General features: G+C 41.0%; 1 protein-coding gene across 7 annotated transcripts in view; it reads right to left on the reverse strand.

Annotated features, from left to right (window-relative positions):
- Positions 1-19,462, reverse strand: part of LOC110505192 (protein diaphanous homolog 2) — a 648,044-nt gene that overhangs the window by 482,379 nt on the left and 146,203 nt on the right. For all 7 annotated transcript variants that reach the window (XM_021584239.2, XM_021584242.2, XM_036969763.1 and 4 more), the window contains one exon: positions 7,585-7,724. In XM_021584239.2, the coding sequence (XP_021439914.2) occupies positions 7,585-7,724 (140 nt within the window). The remainder of the gene's footprint in view (positions 1-7,584; positions 7,725-19,462) is intronic.

Here is a 19,462-nt window from a genome sequence, read left to right on the forward strand (position 1 = left end):
TCAACATTGTGGTAGATCATGTTTTAGTGGATTTACATTTATTTTTCTGTTATTTTACCAGGTAAGTTGACTGAGAACACGTTCTCATTTGCAGCAACGACCTGGGGAATAGTTACAGGGGAGAGGAGGGGGATGAATGAGCCCATTGTAAATTGGGGATTATTAGGTGACTGTGATGGTTTGAGGGCCAGATTGGGAATTTAGCCAGGACACCAGGGTTAACACCCCTACTCTTACGATAAGTGCCATGGGATCTTTAATGACCTCAGAGTGTCAGGACACCCGTTTAACGCCCCATCCGAAAGACGGCACCCTACACAGGGCAGTGTCCCCAATCACTGCCCTGGGGCATTGGGATATTTTTTTAGACCAGAGGAAAGAGTGCCTCCTACTGGCCCTCCAACACCACTTCCAGCAGCATGGTCTCCCATCCAGGAACTGACCAGGACCAACCCTACTTAGCTTTAGAATTAAGCCAGCAGTGGTATGCAGGGTGGTAAGTAATTTGTCATTGTAAATTACAAATAACTACTATGTCAGCTTTGGTGACATGTCACTAAAATGGCTCACTCTCAGTTGGATATTCAGTAAAATACAATAACTAAGGCCTATTTTTATTTAAGGTTGGTCAATATGACTGACTATCGGGAATATAGCTGCTGTTTTCGAAAATGGAGTATATTTGTCATTTTAGACATGCCCTTTTTCCCCAAACGTCAAGAAACCTCCTATGGTTTTTGGAAGCCAGCTTTTGGGATTCAGCAAAGACCTTCGACAAAGCTGTTATTCCAAAGAAATTTACACCAAAGCTTCTCTAACAAACAAACTACAGACATGACAAAATGTATTGGAGGTCATGTACGTTTCAAAAGTGTAACTTTTCTGAAAACCATCTTTCAAAGTCAGTCCCTTGGTGGGTGTTTAATTGTTTCTCAGTCAATCATCTTGTTATCGTCGGTCAATCAAGGCTGATGAACTGCCTCTTGTAAAGAAGCATCCCCACTTCAAAGCTACTATTAAGCCCATTACCAGCGCTATGCGTTACCTTCTGTAGTGCATGGCTACAGGCATTAAGCCAGGGTAAAGCTGGTGAGGCCGAGAGACACAGACACCCTGGCAGTAGCTGTGAGATCACTACAGTACAATGCTCCATCTTGACTCTCCAGCCCTGACCCAGAGAAGGAGAAAACTCCTAGCGTCAGCAGCAATTCACAGATGCCTGCACACAAAGGCCCACAAATTGCCACAGAGAAACTGTCACAGTTATGCTATGAAGATTTTCCCACATAATGAAAAGTTGGTGCCAAGTTCAATTTTGGTCTGAATCTGTCTGGAGGATCTGAGAGTCGAGCACATTTTATATGGAACTCACTGCTGGGATTTGAAGGGAGTCAGACTAATACTAAAGGCTTAGCACAAGGATCTCCAAAGCTGGGCCCTTGAAAGTGTGAAGCAGTGTGTTCCCTGTGTAGGACCTAAGAACGCTCTTACTTCCTCTTTTAAGGTATTGGTGGAGCATCGGGACAGGTAGAGGTAGTAGCTCAGAGGGGGAGAGCTCCAACCATGTTTGTCACGTCCTGGCCTTAGTTCCTTGTTTTAGTTTCTATTTTAGGTTGGTCAAGGCGTGAGTTGGAGTGGGCATTTTATGTGTAGTTTTGGTTTTCTATGTGTTTGGCCTGGTATGGTTCTCAATCAGAGGCAGCTGTCAATCGTTGTCTCTGATTGAGAACCATACTTAAGCAGCCTGTTTTTCCCACTTGAGTGGTGGGTGATTGTTTTCTGTGTCTGTGTTTCCTCCATACAAAACTGTTTCGTTTTTTGTTTCTGTCTTTCAATTTGTTATTTTGTATTTTCGTGTTCAGTGACTTTTCATTAAAAATTACGAACACTTACCACACTGCACATTGGTCCGATCTTTCATACTCCTCGTCAGAGGAGGACGAATCGCGTTACAATGTTGTTTGAGAGGAAAATTATCCCCACTAAGAAGTGAACTTAGTAGTGGGAAGCGGAGCCTGAAAAATATAAATGTACATGACAAAAGCCTGTCGGGTTTGTGCATGAGTGGGTGTGAAAAGAAGTTTAGAAATACTTATTTGCTTTTGTGATATTCAATTCCTGCACTTCTGCTGCCAGCCCTGTTGCACTTCTCTCACACTGTAACACCATAAAAAAATTAACAATACGACACCACACTTTAACTCCCTATACATAAATGAGAAAATAAGAGGCTTTGATTATCTGTGAGTTGGCATCTCGCATCAAGTCAGTGGATTAGAAGTTAATGAATTACCACTCGTTGGAAAGTGGTGAGAGCCGGCGTCGTGACAGGTCTAAATTAAGAAGTGAATATCCAAATGAAAGAATTAAAAAGGGCTTAGAAAGAAGTGTGAGATGAATAATTGGTCAAGGAGTAATTGTTTTACAAAAGAGGGGAGTGGGGGAGAGAAAATGGCAGCTTGAGGAAACTGGAAGCATGGAGACGGATGGGGCTTGCGGGTGCTTCGGGCGATGCCATCTGTGAGGGAATGTTGGAGGGTTGCTTGCCACACATCTGTTTTGGACTGACTGGGAGACGAGGGGGGATGAAGGAACTGCAGCACCAGCCCTGCAGCCACCTGGGCCGGCAAACAGGTGCACAGCCCAGCCAATTAAACTATTACACAAACACAGGCCACCGGGAGGACATTAACTGGCTGTGGCGCATTACAGAGCAACACAAGTCTCTCAGAGAAAAAGACTAACACTACTACAGAACTAGAAGCTTTCACTTTTTCTGCTGAGTTAAGGAGAGGTAATTGGGGAGGGAGGTGCCTGGCGATCCACAAACAGCACTGTTTTAATGAATTTCTAAGTCCCACTTATTGGTCTTTCGTTTCTGGATTGAAAGGTATAGCAAGCATTCTTAAAACACACAGACGAAAGAAAACAAAGCATTCAACATAGTTTTGTATAGCCGAGTTTAGCGTTGATGGTCTATAATTGCTTATGGAAACGTGGTGGTTAGGGGGAATTTTGTATTGGTCAAATAGGTATGCTGTATTGACCTTTCTCCCTGTGTTATCGCATGCCACAATATATATTTCTCACATGGTCTCTGAAAATTCAGGTAACTTCCAAAATTAAGAAAACACCTAAATAAAGTGTCTTAATAGGGCATTTGGCCACCACGTGCCAGAACAGTTTCAATACACCTTGGGATATAATCTACAAGTGTCTGGAACTTGTAGGTATGCAACAATATTCCACCACAGGAAATGCCATAATTTGGTGTCTTGTTGAAGGTGGTGGAAAACACAAAAAAATTGTTCCAATTGGGTTGAGATCTGGTGACTGAGACGGTCATGGCTTATGGTTTACATCGTTTTCATGCTCATCAAACCATTCCATGACCACGTGTGCCCTGTGTATGGGTGCATTGTACACCAATGGAGCATAGCTATGATAGCCAAAATAATGGCCAACAGGATTGAATGTTAATTGTTTAATTAACTCAGGAACCACACCTGTGTGGAAGCACCTGCTTTCAATATACTTTGTATCCCTCATTTACTCAAGTGTTTCCATTATTTTGGCAGTTACCTACCTGTATGTTACGCTGCGCTGAGTGATCAGCAAGGGTGGAGAGAGTTGAGCTGCATGTAATTCTACAGTTTACCAAAAATAGGTATACAGATAAAACACCATAGTGCCCTGTGTTCATTTTTCACCTCAAACTACATTGCCAAAAGTAGATTTTAGGTATTTGTATAGCAGTACCTTAATAACTATAGAATACCGCTACCACGGAATTACAATCTGATAGATACAGAATATATCCTTACTAAAACAACGCTAAAAGGGATTTTAAATCAAATGTATAGGAACATATTTGTTGCTCAAACATAAGCATACAGTTAGTCTTCTATGGTCAATGAGAGAAGGAGAACTGAGCCCCTTGGCAAAACTACAGGATGATTTGCATTTTCTCTACATGTAAAGTTCCTCCTTATACCAAGTTAGTGCCAAAGGAGGAGCCAGAGTTGCTGCTCAGGTCACTTAAACAACCCCCTAGAGCAGCCACACAAGTCTTTGACAGTGTAGTACTGCAGGGTGATAACTTTGTGGCTGTCAACTATTTTTGTAATTTTACTCTGGCCAGAAAGTCCTTTTGACGTAGGATTTTTCTTCAAAGATTATAGGCATCTACTTTTGTTTAAGTGAAATTAATTATTAAACTAACCATGAAAGAGCACTTGCAGTAAAGCTTGTCCTTATGTAGTCCACAGGTGGTAATTAAAAAATAAAGTGAATTAAGCAGCTGTGTTTTGCATGGCTGTTCCCAACACACAGACTATTGCAGAGAAAAGGTTACATTAACATGCAATCAGAACACAGGTCGGCAAGTTTGCATTTCCTGTGTGTTGTGATCCGTGACAATTAAGTGCAATCATATTAATTGTGAGTAACCTTAGCTATGCTCCAAGAACATCTCCTCCCACCCTCAATTCCCATTTAGTGTAACACTGAAAGTTGTGAAGAGGAGCAGAGTAGCAAGAGCAGGCTTCCAACAGTTCTGTGTTTCTCCCAGCTCTTCCCTGTCTCACCCCAGGGTGCCTAGACCTGTGTTTCTCCCAGCTCTTCCCCGTCTCACCCCAGGGTGCCTGGCTAGACCTGGCCTTCCGTGGGCGCCCATGATTGCTGCCGCAGAGCGCCGCTCCCTCGCTCAGTAGTCACAAGTTCAGGTTTGAAAAAAAGGTTTGAAAACACCCAGAGGGCGGACTTGGCCTCCCTTGGCACCAACTGGCCTGTCGCCGTGTGAGGAGTGATGTGATTTTCATAGCTAGCGGTGCAGAACTTTACAGCTCAGCAAGGCACACAGGGAGCGTTACGTGGGCTTTTCAAGCAAAAGTGATTTACGCTCATTTCCCATGATTAATGGGCAGGTAGACGAAGTTGGTGGGTAAACAGCACAAAGGCAGGTCTGGGAACAGTTATTGTGTGATCAGATAAAGCCGAACAATAAAAGGGTGTCTTTAGCTTAATGAAGGCAAGAACTTGGGAGGTTACCTTGAGGCTGTGTATATACTTCCTTGGTGTTTTGTTCAAAGAAGCAGAAAAGCAAAGTTTTTTCTGATTCAGCGGCCTCATTTATCAATCAAGCGTATGGACACATCTGTGCGTAAACCAACCATGTGTGGGATCATTTCCACGCAAAGTGGAAATCATTTCCACGCAAGCCATGATCATGCGTACCCATCAGTGCCAAGCGGTGGAATAAGAGAACTGCTTCTCAGGCGTAGAACGGGGAAAATATATGTTCAAAATGTGTGAAATTGTGAGAGTAATAATTTATTTAAATTTAAATTCGATTTTATTGCATTTCCATTGTGAATTCATGCAACATACGTTGACAAGCTATATCATATTATTTGACCACATCAGTGCATTTGTTACAATAATAATCCATATAAAGTACAGTAAATTGTCCAAATTAGAGGCACGTGTGAAAGTGGGACTTTTTTTTGCAGAAAGTACAGATTGGCTCATCAGATATCGTTTCCCAAAACCAATTTTGGGATTTAAGACTTTAGAAAGGCAAACAGATGCCATTCCGGTGCGCATCAAAGTGCTATCCACCCTTGGGTTTTTGGCAACAGGTGTTTGCCGATTAGCCACTTACATCCCCAGATGAGCCAATGTTTTGGATGCAATCATCAGCAAAACAAACCATTTCTGTACACCATCGCACAACAGGTTGAAGTCAAGAGGAGTTTCTTTGCCATGATGCCATCAATGAGTTCCCAAATACAAACGGAGCAATAGACAGCACACACATGGCCATAAAAGCACCATCTAAAAACTAGTACAACTATGTGAACAGAAAAGGCTTCCACTCTTAATGTGCAGGTGACAGGTAATGTGATGTGCAAAATACGCTGCTGAATGTTTTGATTTTCACTGGTCAAGAACTGAGTGAGCCAAATGAAACATTTTGGTTGTACTCAATCTCTGACACTAGCGCCTCTATTTCCGTCTCTGAAAAGTTTAGCTATGTTTGGTTGTGCCGTTTGTATGTCAAGGTACGGCGTTGTATTTTAAAGGGATGATTTTGACAATATATTGTTAATTAGAGGCGTTTTGAAATACAAATAGCCAAGGTCAATTGGTATTTAGCAATGTTATCTCCTACAGGTGTGCATATGACATTTGTTTTAGTTGTTTTTGATAAATAACACTTTTCTATGCGTACAAACATTCTAAATTCTGTTTGTAAGTAGTATTTTAGAATAGTTTCAATGCATTATTGATAAATGAGGCCCCTGGTTTCTAGCAACACAATTAATCAGCCACAGTGAGAGAGCGAGATGGGCGGGATTTTTGGGGGTAAAAATCTATTAATTGCTTTGGAGTGCAGAGCACATCGTGTTGTTCTGTGAGTTAGCATGATCTTTCTAGTGAGACCACACCAAAGCCTATTCAAGCTGTTAGGATGCTAAGATAACGCCTCCGCTGTATCTACTGGATCAAATAAATGGCCCGCTGGGCCACTGCCGGGTCATCGCCAAGAACTGGGAGTCAGACATAAAAGAAGATCTGCCACTCATCTGATGACCACTTTATATGCACTGTTCATTGATTCACATTAAGCAATCTCTCCAACAGTGGGGCTCGGTGAATAATTGAGAGTGTTCTGCTATCATTGAGGATTCCTCTGTGCTGTTGGGACCAAATTACATTTGAAGATCCCCATCTACAAGAACCGAAGATGAGAACTTTGTGGTTGGAAAAAGGCTCCCCAAATGCAGTCGCCATGGCCTAATTATGGTTGAGTGAAGGGCCAATCAAAGCTTGCTAGAAACGGGAAAAGGACTGAGACAAACGGGGAATTATTTTAAAGTAATGCATTACTATGATCAAAACAGATTTTTTTTTAAATAGGGGGGTGTGGGCAGCTAAACCCACTCTTGGTGATGGGAGAGAGGGAGAGATATTAAAATCAAACTGGTTGATCTTAGGGTGAGGGCCGCCTTGCAATTTAATGTCTCAGATACAGAGAATGGCTGGCTTGGCTGATGTGGAAAAGTGGACTTCCTATCTATAAGAGCCTAATGGATAGAGTGGTGATGGAATGGCAGACTATGGGCTTCCGCTCGTTTAGTGGGCTACACCATTGGCTATGCTCGTTCTAATGGGCTATGCTACGGGCTATGCTTGTTTAACCAAGCCCATTATTCCGTGTGGGCCTAAAAGATCTCCTGACATACATCCTATATGCGATGGAAGGAATCCAGCAGATGCCAATTTGGTTTGATTTCTTAGGCTGCATTCACACAGAGAACCCAATTCTGATCGTTTTTCCACTAGCAGATCAGTATTGAAAAATATCTGATGGGTAAAGATCTGATTTCTTTTGACCAATCACAATTAGTGGAAAAAAACGCAAATCTGTTTTTTGGGGAGAACCAAACCGAGAATTTAGTGAACATCAAGAACAGGTTGGCTAGAATGGAGGTTTATTTGGGGGCACTTTGCACTGTGGAACCCTTATGTTCCACCAAAGAATCAAGAGGGTTAAGTAAGCAAGAGAGTAAGGACACTTACCTGACAGGGTTACTGGTGAGAGAGACGCGAAGGGACTCCAGGCAGATGAGCAGCTTGTCCTCAGTGATGCCGGAACGCAGCTCGTGGACATACTCCTGTGACGACAATGTACACTCATGCTTGCTGTTCCTCAGTCCTCCCTGGAGAGAAAACGTACAACAGAAGAATGTCATTATTATAGTCCTGAAACGGTAGTCATATTACTCTGTTAAAAAGTGACCACAAAATATTTGCCAATCCTGACACAGGAAAACCTATGAAAAAGTATTATAAAGTACTAGATCAAATATTTAAAAAAGTGAAAAATATAAACACAGCAAAGGCCATTTATATAATCTAGCCTAGATATAATCTAGCTACAGTGCCTTGCGAAAGTATTCGGCCCCCTTGAACTTTGCGACCTTTTGCCACATTTCAGGCTTCAAACATAAAGATATAAAACTGTATTTTTTTGTGAAGAATCAACAACAAGTGGGACACAATCATGAAGTGGAACGACATTTATTGGATATTTCAAACTTTTTTAACAAATCAAAAACTGAAAAATTGGGCGTGCAAAATTATTCAGCCCCTTTACTTTCAGTGCAGCAAACTCTCTCCAGAAGTTCAGTGAGGATCTCTGAATGATCCAATGTTGACCTAAATGACTAATGAGGATAAATACAATCCACCTGTGTGTAATCAAGTCTCCGTATAAATGCACCTGCACTGTGATAGTCTCAGAGGTCCGTTAAAAGCGCAGAGAGCATCATGAAGAACAAGGAACACACCAGGCAGGTCCGAGATACTGTTGTGAAGAAGTTTAAAGCCGGATTTGGATACAAAAAGATTTCCCAAGCTTTAAACATCCCAAGGAGCACTGTGCAAGCGATAATATTGAAATGGAAGGAGTATCAGACCACTGCAAATCTACCAAGACCTGGCCGTCCCTCTAAACTTTCAGCTCATACAAGGAGAAGACTGATCAGAGATGCAGCCAAGAGGTCCATGATCACTCTGGATGAACTGCAGAGATCTACAGCTGAGGTGGGAGATTCTGTCCATAGGACAACAATCAGTCGTATATTGCACAAATCTGGCCTTTATGGAAGAGTGGCAAGAAGAAAGACATTTCTTAAAGATATCCATAAAAAGTGTTGTTTAAAGTTTGCCTCAAGCCACCTGAGAGACACACCAAACATGTGGAAGAAGGTGCTCTGGTCAGATGAAACCAAAATTGAACTTTTTGGCAACAATGCAAAACGTTATGTTTGGCGTAAAAGCAACACAGCTGAACACACCATCCCCACTGTCAAACATGGTGGTGGCAGCATCATGGTTTGGGCCTACTTTTCTTCAGCAGGGACAGGGAAGATGGTTAAAATTGATGGGAAGATGGATGGAGCCAAATACAGGGCCATTCTGGAAGAAAACCTGATGGAGTCTGCAAAAGACCTGAGACTGGGACGGAGATTTGTCTTCCAACAAGACAATGATCCAAAACATAAAGCAAAATCTACAATGGAATGATTCAAAAATAAACATATCCAGGTGTTAGAATGGCCAAGTCAAAGTCCAGACCTGAATCCAATCGAGAATCTGTGGAAAGAACTGAAAACTGCTGTTCACAAATGCTCTCCATCCAACCTCACTGAGCTCGAGCTGTTTTGCAAGGAGGAATGGGAAAAAATGTCAGTCTCTCGATGTGCAAAACTGATAGAGAAAGACCCCAAGCGACTTACAGCTGTAATCGCAGCAAAAGGTGGCGCTACAAAGTATTAACTTAAGGGGGCTGAATAATTTTGCACGCCCAATTTTTCAGTTTTTGATTTGTTAAAAAAGTTTGAAATATCCAATAAATGTCGTTCCACTTCATGATTGTGTCCCACTTGTTGTTGATTCTTCACAAAAAAATACAGTTTTATTTCTTTATGTTTGAAGCCTGAAATGTGGCAAAAGGTCGCAAAGTTCAAGGGGGCCGAATACTTTCGCAAGGCACTGTACATACAGTTGAAGTCGGAAGTTTACATACACTTAGGTTGGAGTCATTAAAACTCGTTTTTCAACCACTCCACACATGTCATGGCATTAGAAGCTTCTAATTGACATAATTTCAGTCATTTGGAGGTGTACCTGTGGTTGTATTTCAAGGCCTACCTATACATTTCTGACCCACTGGAATTGTGATACAGTGAATTACAAGTGAAATAATCTGTCTGTAAACGATTTTTGGAAAAATTACCATGCACAAAGTATATGTCCTAAGCTATAGTTTGTGAACAAGAAATGTGTGGAGTGGTTGAAAAACGTGTTTAAATGACTCCAACCTAAGTATGTAAACTTCCAACTTCAACTGTATATATATATATATAAAACTAGATAGAAAGGATGTCGAAATTATAATGGACGTAAACGTTTTTAAAAAACTGCTCTTTTTCTGGCCCGTAAATTGATTTTAATGAAGAAATTGTTCCCTCAAATTGTTCCCTCTCTGTGGCCCTCCATTGAATTTTGAAATCCTGACGTGGCCATCAAGCAAAAAGATTTGCCCACCCCTAAACTAGCCACTGATATTGATAACTGCATAACACAAATCAAAGCCTTGAACTTCAGTTGGGGGGAATTGTAGGTGCAATTAAGCTGAAGCCCAGATGATCTCTTCTGACAGGAGGAAGGGGGTCATGGCCATGGGATCCCCAGGTATCACACCTCCTCACAGCACACATCAGGAGTAGTATGTCAAAGCACTGTGGACTCCAGTAGGTGAGAATGATTACCTGTACTAGATACTGCGTGTCTTCCTATCTTTACCCCCGCCCAACTCAGACGTCAAAATAGCTCCAGCACCTCTGTCAAATACAGCAAAAAAATAAAAAATGAATTGCAACAACACAAGTTAGAAATGTTCTTTCTGGATCACAGTGATTTGATCGATAATTTAAATAGCAAATGAGGTCATGTCATTTGCAATCTCCCAAGGGTGATACTGTGAAGAGGAGCCAAAACTCTGCCACCGTATTCAGAGAGTTCTATGGGGATGGGAATGGCTCCAGATATATTCTCTCACTTTGACTTCCATCAATCAGCTAAAGCTGAACTGACACAGAGGTCTATCCCACAGAGAGTTATTCAATGAGGATAGCTGCCAACCCTCCCGACTAACATACATGCTGAACACAAGCGGCCATGCTTCCTCTAAATGGATTCCAGTGTAGAACCTCCAAAAGAGAGGCTTTGTAACATGCTGCACACTGATGCCTTCACAAAGACCCTACCTGCTGCTGGCAGAGATAGACCGACAGTCTCATCTCCCATGAACATATCACTACCCAATACTGGGGGTTGGATTGGGCTACACTGTTGTACAGCTATTGCAAAATACCTGATGAGTCGATGCCTCGTATCTAAAACAACATGGCTGTGGACAAAGATGGGGTCTCCCGAGTGGCGCAGAGGTCTAAGGAACTGCATCTCAGTGCTAGAGGAGACATTACAGACCCTGGTTCGATTCCAGGCTATATCACAACTGGCTATGATTGGGAGTCCCATAGGGCGGCGCACAATTGGCCCAACGTCGTCCGGGTTAGGGGGTGTTTGGCCAGGATAGTCCGTCATTGTAAGTAAGAATTGCCTAGTTAAATAAAGGTTACAAAATAAATATATGTATTTTTTAATAAAGATGGATGTGGGAAGGGGGATAGCCAGGACTGGTGACGGAATTGTGTAGGGATAATTAAGAAACAAAATCACTGAGTCTATCAAATATAGTACAGGGCCTGTACAAACAGTCTCCCTTCTCTTTCTGTTGATAAATCCTGTTGCGACTCTAGGGGGTATTTTCATTTTTGGGAAAAAAAACGTATTTTGTCAGGACAAGATGCTAGAATATACATATAATTGACAGCTTTGGATAGAAAACACTCTAACATTTCCAAAACTGTAAAGATATTGTCTGTGAGTATAACAGAACTGATGTTGCAGGCGAAATCCTCAAGGTGTCTACAGCATTGTGACGTAGTTTTACGCATTTATGTTGAAGAATAGCTTTTAGGCGACTACATTGCAAGTGGTCACCTGATGCCCCTAGAGAGATTCTCGCGTAAAATACAGAGGTATCCATTACTCCAATCTGTCCTACTGAAAAACTAATTGTCCCAATGGATATATTATCGAATAGATATTTTAAAAACACCTTGAGGATTGATTATAAACAACGTTTGCCATGTTTCTGTCGATATTATGGAGCTAATTTGGATTTTTTTCGTCGTTTTCTTGACTGCAATTTCCGGGCGATTTCTCAGCCAAACGTGAAGAACAAACGGAGCTATTTCGCCTACAAAAATAATATTTTTGGTAAAAAAGGAACATTTGCTATCTAACTGGGAGTCTCGTGAGTGAAAACATCCGAAGCTCATCAAAGGTAAACAATTTAATTTTATTGCTTTTCTGATTTCCGTGACCAAGCTGCTAGCTGGACAAAATGCTATGCTAGGCTATCGATAAACTTACACAAATGCTCGTGCAGCTTTGGCTGTAAAGCATATTTTGAAAATCTGAGATGACAGGGTGATTAACAAAAGGCTAAGCTGTGTCTCAATATATTTCATTTGTGATTTTCATGAATAGGAATATTAGGGATATTTACAGTGCCTTGCGAAAGTATTCGGCCCCCTTGAACTTTGCGACCTTTTGCCACATTTCAGGCTTCAAACATAAAGATATAAAACGGTATTTTTGTGTGAAGAATCAACAACAAGTGGGACACAATCATGAAGTGGAACGACATTTATTGGATATTTCAAACTTTTTTAACAAATCAAAAACTGAAAAATTGGGCGTGCAAAATGATTCAGCCCCCTTAAGTTAATACTTTGTAGCGCCACCTTTTGCTGCGATTACAGCTGTAAGTCACTTGGGGTATGTCTCTATCAGTTTTGCACAGCGAGAGACTGACATTTTTTCCCATTCCTCCTTGCAAAACAGCTCGAGCTCAGTGAGGTTGGATGGAGAGCATTTGTGAACAGCAGTTTTCAGTTCTTTCCACAGATTCTCGATTGGATTCAGGTCTGGACTTTGACTTGGCCATTCTAACACCTGGATATGTTTATTTTTGAACCATTCCATTGTAGATTTTGCTTTATGTTTTGGATCATTGTCTTGTTGGAAGACAAATCTCCGTCCCAGTCTCAGGTCTTTTGCAGACTCCATCAGGTTTTCTTCCAGAATGGTCCTGTATTTGGCTCCATCCATCTTCCCATCAATTTTAACCATCTTCCCTGTCCCTGCTGAAGAAAAGCAGGCCCAAACCATGATGCTGCCACCACCATGTTTGACAGTGGGGATGGTGTGTTCAGCTGTGTTGCTTTTACGCCAAACATAACGTTTTGCATTGTTGCCAAAAAGTTCAATTTTGGTTTCATCTGACCAGAGCACCTTCTTCCACATGTTTGGTGTGTCTCCCAGGTGGCTTGTGGCAAACTTTAAACGACACTTTTTATGGATATCTTTAAGAAATGGCTTTCTTCTTGTCACTCTTCCATAAAGGCCATATTTGTGCAATATACGACTGATTGTTGTCCTATGGACAGAGTCTCCCACCTCAGCTGTAGATCTCTGCAGTTCATCCAGAGTGATCATGGGCCTCTTGGCTGCATCTCTGATCAGTCTTCTCCTTGTATGAGCTGAAACTTTAGAGGGACGGCCAGGTCTTGGTAGATTTGCAGTGGTCTGATACTCCTTCCATTTCAATATTATCGCTTGCGCAGTGCTCCTTGGGCTGTTTAAAGCTTGGGAAATCTTTTTGTATCCAAATCCGGCTTTAAACTTCTTCACAACAGTATCTCGGACCTGCCTGGTGTGTTCCTTGTTCTTCATGATGCTCTCTGCGCTTTTAACGGACCTCTGAGACTATCACAGTGCAGGTGCATTTATACTGAGACTTGATTACACACAGGTGGATTGTATTTATCATCATTAGTCATTTAGGTCAACATTGGATCATTCAGAGATCCTCACTGAACATCTGGAGAGAGTTTGCTGCACTGAAAGTAAAGGGGCTGAATAATTTTGCACGCCCAATTTTTCAGTTTTTGATTTGTTAAAAAAGTTTGAAATATTCAATAAATGTTGTTCCACTTCATGATTGTGTCCCACTTGTTGTTGATTCTTCACGAAAAAATACAGTTTTATATCTTTATGTTTGAAGCCTGAAATGTGGCAAAAGGTCGCAAAGTTCAAGGGGGCCGAATACTTTCGCAAGGCACTGTATGTCCGTTGCGTTATGCTAATTAGTGTCAGGCGATGATTACGCTCCAGCATGCGGGATGGGGAGTCAGTAGGGGTGACCAACTGTGTTATAAAAACTATTGGTTGTGTATACATGGTTTGTTTCCTCAGATCAATAGCAGGTAATAGTTCAAGGACTCGCAGTTTCCAGAACCTTAAGATCATTAGATAATTGTATCTTACCTGAAAAAGTCACACCAAATTGTTGTTTTATTAAATGACTATTTTTGGGGGGTGAAAAATCTAAGTTCATACTGACAGATGTAGCCAATTTAATAGCTTATTATAGAATTATAGAAGGCAGACATTATAGAATATGCATAAAAAAGCATCCTCCAATTGCAACGTCTGTCTATGCCCACACATATTCTCAAAGAAATTGCCACCCTAAAATCTCATTAGAAATTAAAAGGTGTTTTTGGTTTAACAGTAATGTTTTAGGTCTATGTTATGGTACATATATTTTGTTCTGTTATGTCAAATGCTAATGAATCATGATTTTATCTTGCAAGACATTTATTCAGCTTTGATCAAACTTTACTGAACGAGCACCATGGTGAGAAGTGACGATCTTCTATTTGTAATAATAATAATAATAATACTAATAAGTGATGAGTATGACTATTAGGCAATAGATCTTGATGAGATGTCCTTTTCAGCAATTGGAGAGCCCGTCGTGGTGCTGAAAGAGCAGCGGCCAGGATCGCACAATAATGTTAAAGAAGTTCATCCAAATTGTGGTGCGGAAGGATAGCGCTGTCATTCGGCCAGTTCAGGAACAAACAACAATTTGCAGTAGGCCTATAGCCTAACAGCCATACGACTATGTGGTATAGGCACTTGTGGGCTATAGCCTAATGTAAATACAAATAGCTTAATATTATTGTTTGCGAGGAGAGCTTTATTGCGAGTAAGCATTTCATTGTATTGTTTAGCTTCGTATCATAAAAAAAACGTTGTTTTGATTAGCTTGAACACATTACTACAGAATAAAAGAAAACAGAGAGGTGTACTATCAATTCATAGAATGTGTTTGCATATATTAAATATGCTATCAAATCAATTGTCCAAGTAGTGAATATACAGTGCCTTCAAAATGTATTCATACCCTTTGACTTTTCCACATGTTGTTGTGTTACAGCCTGCATTTAAAATGGATTCAATTTAGATTTTTTTGTGCCACTGGCCTAAACACAATACACCATAATGTCAAATTTCTCCCATCTATTCAGATCAATATTTGTTTTACCTGCCAAGACGACTGGAAAACATTGCGTACATTCCCACTAGTATCTAAACCTAGTCAAGACAAAGACATTGTGAGTTCTCTCAATCCATTCTCTGTTCTACTATTCTTTCACATTGATCATGTGAAGAAATATGCAATGTAAAACAATATATACTACATTGAATGACTATTCTTGTAAATCACATTGTCAGATTACCTTACACAATGTGGTATTGTTGAGGGTGTTCTTTCAGATAAACGTGAGAACAAAGTAGGGACAAACAGGGAGCTGTTTGTCCCAGCTGCACCAACAGGGAGTTGGGTGTAATAAGTGACTTATTTCATTTGGAGGGAAAATTGGTCTGGTAAACAGTCTTCCACATGGCAGAGTCAAAGAGAAAGAGTCAGTCTGGTCTACGTGAAAGATGAGGGAAGGACAGCAAGCTAATGACATTGTTGAGAAGGGGGGGGAAAAAAGCTCAGTGGGATTCTTGTTATTGTGAAAGGATACAGTTGGTCAGTAGTTCACAAAAAAAAAATCTAATCAAGTAAAAAGTGGCATTGCTATGAATAATTGGAAGGTTTTCCTTCTATGAATCCATGTACAGCATACAATATATTATAATATTGTCCAGATCGTCCAGATCCCACATCCAATATTGTCCATTCATTAGTTTTTTAATTGGGAGAATAGATTTGGTTGCATCACTACCTCCACAGACATTCTACCTGACTTAAACACTATCAACCTTACCGGGAGGTGAGCAGAGCTGCTTCAATAAAAGTAAAGATTTTATGAGAGCTCAAATGATCTGCAGTTAAACACATACACTGTACATTATTTCCCATGGCCCTTTCTAACCTTCTATTTCATCCTGTAAAATCTAAATTCTCTCTCTCTCTCATATGATGTCTATATACAGTGTTGTAATGATGTGCAGATACTTAAAATACAAAAGGGAAAATAAATAAACATAAATATAGGTTGTATTTGCAATGTTTTTTGTTCTTCACTGGTTGCCCTTTTCTTGTGGCAACAGGTCACAAATATTGCTGCTGTGATTGCACACTGTGGTATTTCATCCAATAGATATGGGAGTTTATCAAAATTGGATTTGTTTTCGAATTCTTTGTGGGTCTGTGTAATCTGAGGGAAAGATGTGTCTCTAATATGGTCATACATTTGGCAAGAGGTTAGGAAGTGCAGCTCAGTTTCCACCTCATGTTGTGGGCAGTGTGCACATAGCCTGTCTTCTCTTGAGAGCCAGGTCTGCCTTCAGCGGCCTTTCTCAATAGCAAGCCTATGCTCACTGAGTATGTACATAGTCAAAGCTTTCCTTAAGTCTGGGTCAGTCACAGTGGTCAGGTATTCTGCCACTGTGTACTCTCTGTTTAGGGCCAAATAGCATTCTAGTTTGCTCAGTTTTTTTTGTAAATTCTTTCCAATGCGTCAAGTAATTATGTTTTTGATTTCTCATGACTTGGTTGGGTTTAATTGTGTTGCTGTCCTGGGGGTCTGTGGGGTCTGTTTGTGTTTGTGAACAGAGCCCCAGGACCAGCTTGCTTAGGGGGCTCTTCTCCAGGTTCCTTTCTCTGTAGGTCATTACTTTGTTATGGCAGGTTTAGAAATCGCTTCCTTTTAGGTGGTTGTAGAATTTAACGACTCGTCTGGATTTTGATAATTAGCCGGGTATCGACCTAATTCTTTTCTGCATGCATTATTTGGTGTTTTACATTGTACAAGGATGACATTTTTGCAGAATTTGGTGTTTGTCCCATTTTGTTGGTGAGCAGACCCCAGACTTTGCAACCATAAAGGGCAATGGTTTCTATAACTGATTCAAGTATTTTTTTGCCAGATCCAAATTGGTATGTAGAATTTTATGTTAATTTTTATGGCATAGAAGGCCGTTAACCGCACACTTGTTGTTTGTGTACATGGATTTTATAATGTTGTATGTTTTTCCCCCCAACACCACTTTACATCAATTTGTATAGCAGGCCCACATGCCAAATTAAGCTTTTGTAAATTAAAACTAAGCATGAGAAGACTTTGCCTTTGTTTTGGTTTGTTCATTTGTCAATTAGAGTGTGCAGGGTGAATACGTGGTCTCTCAAATGGCAGAAGTGGTTTATCTATACATCTCCGTTTTGGATAGATAACTCTCCATGTTGTTTTTTTGTCTAGAGTTTTCCAATTTTCCCAGAAGGGGTTCAATTCTGTGGATTCTGTCTGTCCCATTGTGGTGTTGAGGTTGTGGTCCAGGTCTGAGGTGGGCTGTTTTTGCTGGCTTCTCTGGGGGAGTATCCTGCTCTCTGTCACACCTCAGCTTCCTCACCTCCTACTTCAGTGCCATGTGTCCCTCTTTATTAAGATCATCTCTTTCTGGGACCTCTTCCCATGACTTATGTCACTCTTTCTCCCCCATGCTAAGGTCTATCTTAGTCCTTTTTTTTTGGGATCTCAAGTTCCCATTTACAATTCAGTTAGTTTGCTTCACATCTGTCGTCAACCCTCAATTTACATACAACACAACAGTCGTTTTTCTCTTCTTCTTTATCTGTAACCTCTATCCTTTCTCTAAAGTCCAATACACCTGGACCTCTGCACAAAGCAAACTCAAAAACCTTTGTATGTTTCACACCTTGTGATTCACAGAAAGAATGTGTAACACAACGTGCCAGTGGGTTGTTGTTTAATACTTATACAATCTCTCTGGATAAGTTATATTCAGTGTATTGAAAAGACTATGTTGTGTTTTTTTCCGCAAGCGCTTTGGAACAAGCAGACTCACTCTATACAAATCCAATCAGAATAAAGGCTAGTACTGCACATATTTACATATTCCCCATTTTTATGAGGCCACTGAGTCATGCTTTTGAATAGAACATGTGAAGTGTGTGTCTACAAATAATTATGATGCATGTATTGGAGTCAAGAATAATGACAAGTACTCTAATTGAGAATAATGACGTGTATTCTAGTTGAGAATAATTAGGTGAGTATTCGCGTTGTACGTACAGTATGCATGCGTGACACCTACGTGATGTCAAACCCATGTTTTTCTTTAGAAGAGACTATATCTAAATCCAATACATTTGTTTACATCACATCTTATGGAAATTTCTTGATATCATTTTTTCCACTCAGCAACTCCCATAAGGCTGACCACTCTGTACGGAAGGTTTATGACTCAGGTTTCACTCTCCGTTGACCTTAACCTCTTGGAAATGAAAGACACAGGCCATAATAGGCTGCTTAATGACCCTGGCCCAAATCAATCTGTTGGGATGATTTTAACATTACTGCCACCACATCACATCAATCATGAGGGCATCCAGCGAGACCAACCAGGCTACTGAGTAATTGAGTTTCCCCTTCAGGCCCGGGGAACATAGGCAAATTGACAAAAAGAGACCACCGAGAGGGAGGGAGGGTGGGAAAGAAGGGTTGAGAGAGGGAAAGGAGAGAGACACAACAAACACCATTGTAAATACAACCCAGATTTATGTTTATTTATTTGAACTTTTGTACTTTAACTATATTTGCACGTCGTTGCAACACTGTACAGAGCCATAATATGACATTTGAAATGTCTCTTTTCGTTTGGAACTTTTGTGAGTGTAATGTTTACTGTAAATTTTTCATTGTTTATTTCACTTTTGTTTATTATCTATTTCACTTGCTTTGGCAATGTAAATATATGTTTTCCATGCCAATATAACTGTTTGAATTGAATTGAGATGGAGAAAAGAGAAGTAGATACAGAGAAAGTCAGGAAGAGAGAGTGAGAGAAAATGAGAGAGATGGAGAGGCGGAGAAGCATGACAACCTGATTTCTAGAGGACAGACACAGGCTCTTTGACCACAGATGAGAGAGCCTCATCTCCTGCTTTTATTGAATCCCGTATTCATCGATACCAGTATTTCCTGCCAAAGAAAATAGTACTGGGGAGCAATTCAATGTCATTTTGGGGATAAAGGGGACATGGCTGGTCTCTCTCTCCCTCCCTCCATCCATCCATCCATCTCTACCTCTCTACAGTATTGCAATTCCTCTCTCTTGTTCTCCTCACCCAGGGCGAGGTGCCTGAAACCGGGGCAAATGGAGAGGGAGAGCAGGCCACGGCAGGCTGCACCGCCACATGTCATCTTCACCTGTAATGAGACAATAACAAGCTGGCAGCCTCCACCACCGCCCGGTCCCCCCACTCAACAAGAGTGATAGATACATTATTCAAGCTCTTTGTCAGCTCAATGAGAAGCAACGTGCCAGGCATAGGGTCTGGAACTGTGCATCAGGAGATGCCTCTCTGTCTCTGTCCTTGGCTCTTTTACTGCCTGCCTTCCTCTCGGTCTCCCCTTGCATCTATCTCTGCTTCTGT

The sequence above is a fragment of the Oncorhynchus mykiss genome, chromosome 31, assembly GCF_013265735.2.
Source record: "Oncorhynchus mykiss isolate Arlee chromosome 31, USDA_OmykA_1.1, whole genome shotgun sequence".
Lineage (NCBI taxonomy): Eukaryota > Metazoa > Chordata > Actinopteri > Salmoniformes > Salmonidae > Oncorhynchus > Oncorhynchus mykiss.